The sequence below is a fragment of the Otolemur garnettii genome, unplaced genomic scaffold (assembly GCF_000181295.1).
Source record: "Otolemur garnettii isolate 467f Iridium unplaced genomic scaffold, OtoGar3 scaffold00191, whole genome shotgun sequence".
In the NCBI taxonomy this organism is placed as follows: Eukaryota; Metazoa; Chordata; class Mammalia; order Primates; family Galagidae; genus Otolemur; species Otolemur garnettii.
In genome coordinates this window covers 8719-18340 of record NW_003852586.1, presented here as the reverse complement: position 1 = coordinate 18340, position 9622 = coordinate 8719, and the positions used below count along the sequence as shown (strand labels likewise).

General features: G+C 44.2%; 1 protein-coding gene across 1 annotated transcript in view; it reads right to left on the bottom strand.

Annotated features, from left to right (window-relative positions):
- The window catches only part of ADAMTS3 (ADAM metallopeptidase with thrombospondin type 1 motif 3), a gene marked incomplete at its 5' end in the record, with an annotated part of 40392 nt that overhangs the window by 27200 nt on the left and 3570 nt on the right, over positions 1-9622 (bottom strand). The window contains 5 exons of the mRNA XM_023507599.1: positions 2146-2269; positions 3744-3877; positions 4888-5063; positions 6576-6721; positions 8584-8697. Coding sequence (XP_023363367.1) covers positions 2146-2269; positions 3744-3877; positions 4888-5063; positions 6576-6721; positions 8584-8697 — 694 coding nt within the window. The remainder of the gene's footprint in view (positions 1-2145; positions 2270-3743; positions 3878-4887; positions 5064-6575; positions 6722-8583; positions 8698-9622) is intronic.

Genomic DNA, 9622 nt, shown 5'->3' with positions numbered 1-9622 from the left:
ACCTGAGTGTGGGCATGTGCACCTGAGCATGGGCGTGTGTGCCTGAGTATGGCCATGTGTGCCTGAGTGTGGGCGTGTGTGCCTGAGTGTACCATGGCTGTATGTGTCATGCCCGGACGCCAAGTGCAGCAAAACAGCTTGATGTCAGTTACGGGTGCCCATCTTTCTGCAGTCGGCTACAACTTACCCAGTACATTTTTAGCTTCTCTTGTTTCAGCAAGAGAAACATTACGAGCTCCTTTGGGTAAAGTGAAAGCGCCTCTGGTCTTCCCTTAAATAGAATGTCTTTAATTAGTGGAGGTTTCACGTTTATCAAAGTCTGGCTGTTTTGTTGACTATGCTCTACACCACATGTACTTGATTAAGTAAGGTATAAAAAATGATTGGTAATTTTAGATGTTGAAGTCAAAATGAATTTATAATAGTTAACTAATCCCAATGAACTGTAAACAGTCAGGGAAAGGAAGACTGAGTGTGAATGCAGAACAATGTAGGGATCTGAAGTTGATACTTGCAGAGTTCACTTTCCAGCAACTGGAGTTCTTTATGGCACCTCTTGCTTAAATGTTTTCCTGTGGGAAAAGGCTAATTAGTCTATTGAATGACTATGATAACAACATTAGTGCAAAGAAATGGGTGTTAGATCGTCTCTGAGCAGTCTGCATCTGTATGACCTTTGAAAATCTTCCCTGTTACTTTGACTTTGATTTGCAGGTTTAGAATAATGTTGGAGGCATCTGAAACAGTATCACTACCTTATACCAAATATAATGTGGAACCAGTGATCACGTCAAAACCTTTTTCCTTTATATTAATTCACTCTGGAAATAAAACAAAATGAATTATTTTACACCTCAAAGAAAATAATCATTTATAACTCTAATAAAGAAAGGACAGCACATTAATTCACAGCAAGATGGAGAAAATTACATTGATTCCACCAAAACCAAGGTAGATGTATGTAATTATAATCACAACTGATTAAAATAATGCAACTGCCCAGATATCATCCAGAAAGCAAAAAGAAACTTTTGCTTTTCGGAAATTTACAAAGTACAAAACATGATAATTTATCAAATACGAATAGCAAAGACATTGGTAATGGGAGCAAGGAAGGGCCCATGAGAGACCCGTGAGCAAGTGTCACTCAGGTTCCCTCTTGTGACTGTGTCCGACAGAGAAGCTGGTCTGTGTGCAGTCGGCCTGTGCTGGGCACTGGACGTCCAGCCAGAGCCAGAGGGCCCAGAGACGTCGTCCATTTGGTGAAGACTAACTTTTTCTTATTTTTTAGTTATAAAAGGAAAAATTAGCACTGTTGACAATGTACTTAAGTAAACCAAATCCCTTCCTTTGTTTCTGTTTTTTCCTTTTGTTTTCTGTCATTCTGTGAGATTCACTGATGTTCACCCGTGAGTCCTTGCTGCGTAACTAGACAATCTCCATAACAAATGCAAATTATTCAGTAAGAAACATCCAACATTTGATGAAAATTCCGATGAATATCGTGAAACTACTGAGAGTTTTTCCTGTTATGTGTTATAGGAGGGCAGCTTTTTTCAGTGTATGTCTGAGCACATTTGTCCGCTAGGTCACAGGCACAGAAGTTCATACAAGCATTCGTAGCTTATGTTAGTTTTCAGTTGTACCTCAATATTGTTTAAAAATAAATTTGTAAAAATCATGGGAAATAAAGATTCTAGATTCACAGATTTATAAACAGGATAAAAAATTGTTCCCTTTTAAAATAAGAGTGGCAAAACTAATATAATATATAAGAAGTTGTATCTAAAGTTTTGTGATTTTTTAAATTCCCGGTCAACTATTTCTATGCAAGAAGAGTTCAAAATAAACATTGATTCTAGTAATTAGATCTGTAATTGATTAAAAATGCACAATGAAACACACCTACTATAGCTAACCACTGTCACTTTATGTTGACTTTATTTGTTCCTTATCTAAATCTAGTGGATATTTTTTTCATCACAGACGCTCTGGAGTATGAATTCAGTCAGAGTTTAAAGGTAATCTGAATTTAAATAAATCAGCAGCTAATGTTTGGTTATGTTTATAAAGAAAATGCTACACTTCTAAAAGAAGTCTCAAAAGTATAAATCATACAAGAATTCATGAGAGGCCTCATCTTACCGAGCTTCCTGGGAGTTCTAGTAAATGTCCCCTTCACGGTTCGACAGTGGGAATTATCTCCTCCACAGACTCCACACTTATCCTCAACCTTGTTAGAACCAATTTCTTTGTCACAGCCCACTTTCTAGGGAGAGAAGATGTTAAATGTGGCTAATGTCAGTATGCCAAGTACAGCTCAGCACCCCAGAGGACGATGGACCATTTGTTTAATCACGGTGCACAGTCAGCCAGTTTGCACCGAACTTTCATGTAGCCATGCTTTTTAACACCTCTGTTTTAAAGAACTAGTATGAGATCAAATGACTTGCACTGCAGGTAATAAAGGATAAGTGTCCCCCCTGTTTAATGAAGTATTTACTCCATCACAAATGTCTTATCTTAATCATCATCAAACATGTACTGAACACGGATGTAGCTGAGGTTGGGGAGACAGAGAGACAATACGATGGTGGTTTCCCTTTCTGCTTTTCTAAAGAGGAATAATAATATGGTGAGTCATGTCTTAAGTGTGATCTCTGAAGCCGTTTAGATGGAACTTTGATGAAGTGGTGGAGACTTCAGCAGCGCTCTGGAGGAACGCAGAGAGAATGAAGGAGCATTCCGGGAAGGCACAGAGGCTAAACCAGAGCCACGGAGGTTGCATATTCACAGAAAATGGGCGCAGAGATCGATGTTTAAACCCACGTTGAACCAGGGGAAGGTTGGTGTTGTGAGATAGGGAAGAACAGTGAAGGTTCTGCCCAGCGCAGGCTGCCAGGATGAGTTTACGTTTCACATTAATTTAACAGGGAACTAATGAAGGGTTTCTGGACTGGGGCAGGTCCTACTATAAAGGGTGAGGATATATAAGACACCACTGCACTCCAAGATTAGAATGAAGGTGGGCAGGGAAATTAACAACAACACAGATTTAATGGACTGGGAACTCTGGGCGGTGGAAGATGAACAAGACACACATTCATTCTGGGGTCGGGGAAATTTCAGTCCGACTCTGAGGCATCTGAGCTCCTGAGACCATTAATATAACGCTTTAGTGTTGTGGAAGCGAGATGTAAATTGCTCTCAGGAGCAGTGTTTCAGTTTAAAAAGATAGTTTCCTATCAGTTTTACCGTGAACACAAATAGGAAATCGACCTGCATTAGAAGGTAAAATGAAGGGAAGACACTGATTTTGCTTCTCCAATTGCTGCTTTGATTCTGGTGTAGAGCTGAGAGGTCAGACTGAGAACAGACTGGACGGTGAGAGGGAAGAGCCATGGTAAGACACCCTCAGCATTGCCGTTTTTGAAACAGACCTTGTACTTTAATGGGAGTTGGCCACTAGGAAAATACTCAACGCAAACACATTGTTCCCAACTTGTGCTGCCAATCTACAGGCAGCAAGCAGGGTTACTTAGAATAAGCTGGAAATTAGGAAAATTATTCAAACCTTCATTCTGCCAAGGGCCACAGTTAGAATTTAGTAAGCACAATTTCTCCCAACTTTAGTTACTGAATTATTCACAGATTCTCACTAATAAGAAAGCATTTAAACAGATTTTAAACGTGTAGCTCCATGACAGTGGACTGCAGGGCCCTGGGGAAGCCGCCGCACTCACCACGCACTCCCCTCGCACGCAGATGCTGTAGGGGTCTTTGTAGGAGCAGCGCGTCCCGTCGTGTGCCAGCTGCTTCATGTACACCACGTCTCCAGTCTCCTTGGACTGACAGTAAAGATGGCATCTTTTCTTGGCTGCATAAGATGGAGGATAAAATTAACCTTTTACCTAAATGGAACAGCATAGTTTATTTATAGATATAAAGTTTCAATGCTGTTTCCTGAAAACAAAAGGAATTCTCTATAAATAAACAGAACAAAGAGCGGGAGAAGAGGACGCACAGTTAGCAGATGTGCTTAGGGAGGGCGACCGTGTGACTTGTCATCTAAACTGGGACACTTGTGAATGGGTGGTAGTAACAGGTGAGCTGGGACAACAGGTAACAACTGGGACTGCCCCAGATTTCACTACAGCTGTTTAATACGTCTGGATTCAAAGCCAGCTTAGTTTCAGCACTGCCAGAGTGGGAAGGGCTGTCTCCTTGGTTTCCATCAGTCACCAAGCAAAGTTTTTCCTTCCTAGAGGATGAAAGTCATTTCACCAAAGCAGATAAAAATAGTGCATTTCTTCTGAATGCATTACAACTTTGAATTCCTACATGAATCTACTTTTTCTTTGAAACAGGTTTAAACTGAACCCAGCAGTTGCCACTTTAACATATTTACCAAAAATTCAGAAGAAGTAAAACATTAAAAGAAAATTTTAAGTGTATTCTTTAAAAACTAGCTTATGCTATAAAAGTAAAGGGTTACAAAGCATCTTTTGCTATTAAACAATGGTCTTTTTCTTGGTCCTGACTCAAATGTCAAAGAATTCTATTTTTCTCTAGTTGTTCAGAAAGGAATGGCCACTGTGTTGCAGAAGCATTTCCTTAGGATTTCAGATGGACCAGGAAATCCAGCACCTCTCCCTGGTGTGACCTTCCCACTGGTCTTTTCACTGGTGATGGGGACGTGCTATTTGCACAATCCTTCCCTCTTCAGGGAAGGGAGTCCTGCAGCCTTATTCTTGGAAGCCCCGGAGGGCCTACCCCTGAAACACCAGGCTTCCTAAGTCACCCAGGAGGGATCAAGAGTCCACAGGATGGTGTTAGCCCAGCGTCAGCCCCCGGTGCCGTCCACACAGCAGGGAGAGGGCCACTCACAGTCGCCATGCTCGTAGGGCATCCAGTGGTGTCTGCTATTCTGGTATTCAAAGTGCGAGTTTCTCTGCTGGCACTGCTGCGCTCGGAAGTCCTCAAAGTGCTTTTGGCATTCTTCCGTATTGCAGAGCTGGTACTCAAAGTTGACACCAGGACAATCCTGACCACCGTTGATGGGCCTAAAGAAAAGAAAACACTGAAAAGGCCTTTCGGCTCTGCGCCAGCAGTCCAGGCTCCCAGGCACAGTGCTTAAGGCAGAGAGCCAGAGCCCCTGCATGGAGTGGGAGGGAATGGCCTCACACTCCCGGATCTCAGTCCCGTCCCGAAGCACCCCTCTCCCCCTGCTGGAGGGAAGTTACAGAATAAAACTCAACTTAAGGAAGCTTTTTAAACAGTATATTCTAAATACATGACAGAAATATATAAAGAAATAAAAACAGGGCAGTGACTGTGGCTCAGTGAGTAGGGTGCTGGCCCCATATACCGAGGATGGTGGGTTTGAACCTGGCCGGGCCAAACTGCAACAACAATAACAACAAAAAATAGCCAGGCTTTGTGGTGGGCGCCTGTACCCGGCTACTCAGGAGGCTAAGGCAAGAGAATCACCTAAGCCCAAGAGCTGGAGGTTGCTGTGAGCTGTGATGCCACAGCACTCTACTGAGGGCGACAAAGTGAGACTCTGTCTCTAAAATAAATAAATAAATAAAAAGTCCATGCTATGTGGACTAAAGATTAGGTTTTTCTCTGATGTATCAAATGTGCTGAGGCAACTCAAAGAAACTCAGATCACAGCTATGTGCCTCGGTTTCCTCAGAGGTAAAAGGCAAATGATAACACTGCCGTCTTCCTCAGAGAAACCATGAGGACTGAGTGAGTTCACAGACTCGAAGCCCTTGGGGGGACTCAGGCTCACAGTGGCCCCGGGCTGCTATCACCATTATACTCTTTGCTGTTTTTCCCATTTCTACTGACACAACCATCCTCTCTTCCAGTGGGAAGTGCTATGGTGTGCGGCCCCAGTGGGTCCTTATGAAGGACGCTCCACAGGACTGCCCTGCTGGAGCACGGAGCACAGGCTGCCCAGGGGTTAAACCCCAGACAAAGAAAACTGCCCTGAGTTTAGGATTTCAATGTGTTTTCCTCATAAAATAAAGTTTGCTAAGTACAACATTGAGAATTGATAAATTCATTGAGTGATGAATGCTTCCCAGCCATTTGTCCCAGTCTTTCTGTCAGGCCGCAGCCCCCACCAGGAGAGGCATCCTCCCCTCCCCCCGACAGTGAGTCCACCTGCCGGCCCTGCCCCCTCCCTTGCTGGCCCTGCTCCCCCCACCCTGACACCCCCAGCTTCCCAGCCTCTTGGAGCTCCTCTGGGAGCGTGTAGCACCCAGACCCCAAGGGAGCAGTGATCTGCTTCCCCTGCGAGGCTCCTTAATATCCCTAAACACTAATTTCTCCAAAACTCAAATCTGCATTCCACTTTCTCATCATCACCACTGACTACTCTTCACAAAATTAATGAATGGAGATTCATCCAAAGGGACCCTGGCTAGTGCTAGTGAGCTGCGACTCATCTCTCTCCCTGCTCTGCATTTCACGTGCACTTGGTGGAGCAGAGCAGTAACGATGTGACAGTGACGTGTTTTTCCGGATACACCCCAAATAACAAGAACGACAGGGACGGTACTCACATGGGATTATTGCACTGGCGGGTTCTGAAGCGAACACCAGTCCCACAAGTCCGTGAGCAAGAGCCAAACTTGGTCCAGGACCCCCAGCTGCCATCCTGCCTCTGCTGACTGGCGCTCTTCCACATGCAGTGGCCCTTGTAGCACCACTGAGAAAACGGGAGAAGGTAATTGTGAAACTCCTGCAACCCACAGCTGCAGCCGTTACGCCAGAGGAACTTCGTTTCCTCTTCCTGTAAGTGTCCAGGTGAAGACGCATTTAAAATTATCTAAAAGCAATTAAGATGCTCTATTGAAAGGGTCATTTAGACTTGCTTTTTTAAGTATAAAATTTAAAATAAAAACAACATTCTCTCAGGTAAGTTTCTGTGATGCATTCAGCGTGAGCATGGTCAGAGTGCACGGGAAGTACCAGTCTGCCCATCAGTGCCTGCAGCACGGCAGGGTCGGAGGGCAGCGTGTGTCACGCTAAGTTGATGACATGAAAATACGTCCCCACTTAGAGAATGGTGGCCATAACAGAGTCAGCTTTCAAAGCACTTTCAGTTACTTTCTAAAATTTTAATTCACAATGTTCTGAGAAGACAGAGGTCAGACAGCTGATCTTTACCTTGAGGAGGAGGAAAACGGAGGCTGGAAAGGTCATGGACGGCTGAAGTGCTGAAGCTGAGTCCCCACAAGGAAGTTAAGTGGGACAGCTAGAAGCTGGCCCCACAGAGGCGCTGGGCTCACAGTGCCCGGCCCCACACTGGGCACCCAAAGATGCTCGTCACTTTTATTTCAAAATTTGGACTTACTTTTCAATGTAATATGTAACAAAGTTTTATATTTTAAAACTCAACTTTAAAATTTAGTGTAACACTAATTTAACTAATTTACATTAGAGTTACTAATGTAACTCTAAATATATTTAGAGGAGTTGGATGTTATACCATACTTCTTTTTAAAAGCAAAAATGAATCAACTCACTACTTTTCCTGTTTTTCATCAGAAGTTTGTGATACTGAATTTTCCCAAAGCAAGATGCTGCCTCTGACGTGCTCGGCACAGAGCCAGATAGTGCGAACACTTATGGTGACAGGTTTTATTATTGTTATGCTTATAAGTCTCATCACAGCACAGTTTATACACATTTGAAACTAAGCTTTTAAGGAACTAAAGCCACGTAAATCTTCTTGCCAGCTTTTGGCTCTGCCTACACCGTCTCATTTCCCCACTAGTCAGGGCTCTTCAGCTTGTGTTCTCTGCAGGCCTCTGTTTTGGGATCTCTCCTCAGGAGCAGCACAGCTTGGCACTCGGCCCTTCTCTGAGTATTCAATCCTGAGTACACAATCTGAAAGTTAAAACCTCCGGGCATCTTTCCCCCAGGAGCAGGGCCAAATCTCCTGGATAAGTTCACGTGACTCTATTTCTGGGAAACTTTTACAAGGAAGGAGAAGCCCCGGAGCCGTCAGCTCTAGCAGAGGGCGCTGTGCTCAGTGCCCTCCCCACTCTGTCTGCACACAGGGGCCAAGGGTGGCCCCGTGGACAGCAGGTGCCAGTGCCCGGGCCTGCAAGTGTTAGCAAAAGTAAGAATTTTAAAAGGGGGGATCATCCCAGATTATTTAGGGGGGCCCTATGTGCTACTACATGGATCCCTATAAGACAGGGACAGAGACTGACACAAACAGGAAAGGCAAGGTGATGTGACCCTGCAGGGAGAGGCCGGACTGGCCGTGGCATGTGGGCGGCCCTAGAGCTTGGAGAAGACAGAACAGACTCCTCCCGGGAGTGTGGTCCTGCCCACACGGGAATTTCAGACTTCCGCCATCTGGGACTGTAAGAGAATGAACTGCTATTGTTTAAGGCCACCAAGTCTGTGACAATTTGCTCTGGCGGGCACAGGGACTAGCACGTTCTTTCAGCGCATTCCCAGAATGAGGCCTCCTGAATGTGGTACAGGTCTCCTCACTGTTTTCCAGACTTGTCAAGCTGAGTCTCTCATCTTCACGGTGTGAACAGAGACACTCACCTTCCCAGCAGCACACTCGGTCCCATCGAGCGGGGGCCCCTTCTTGGTCTTGCAGAAGTAGGGGTTATCAGGGTGGCTGCACCAGAGCTGTTTGCACGGGTCGAAGGTTCGGAACTGTGAGAGAGGACCAAACTCTGAGCAAGTGCTCCGACAGTGCGACACGTACCAACATGGTCCATAGTCTCCGCACGCTGTGTTTCTTGGGTATTTTCATTTCAGGTGAACAGCCAAAGTTGTGACATGTTAAGAAAAAAAAGTTGCATAAGAATTCCAAGTAGAAGATACTTTTATTCTGCTTTTCTAAAGTAACAGTAATAAACACTGATTCAGCTAATCCCTATCACTTAATCTGGAAATTGTATTGTTCATGATATTGAGCCCAGGCTTTACAATTCTCAGATCTAAAACAGTAATGCAGGTAATTAGGGGCTCACAGTGCACAGTTTAGACGGACCAAATGTTATAAATGAGAGATTTCAAACAACAAATCAAGTTCTTCTCAGAACTATGAAATACTTAGTTTTCCTGCTCTAATACCACAAAGCTTGATCCAACATATAAAAACCCTTCCTTTTACTAAAAAATGAATTACTAAAGATCAATGTGGAAATTCAACAAGACATGCCTCTCAGCTGAGCAGTATGTGGGAGACAGACCTTAGTGGGGCCTATTTTAGCATTTATTATGTGTCCCTGTTGGGCTAAGCACTGTAATTACATTACCAAATCTAATCCTCACACCAATCCTATGAGGTAAATACCATTGTTACCCACATTTTACATATGAAGAAACTAACCCAGAGAGATAAAATAAGGTGCCCAAGGTTGTACATTTAATAAGCATCAGGTCCAGCTCCTGGCCCACCCAGTCTGAGAATGGTCCCTGTATTTCTGATTCCCCTGCTGTGCCACACAACTATTGTATGAGCAAATGCCAGCACAGCCCTTTCCTACTGTCGCATGTGCGTGGAATCCTGGCCGTCACATCAAAGCAAAGCAGTGTATCTAAGGCTTAAGAGTCATCTCCAAAGGGCACAGAA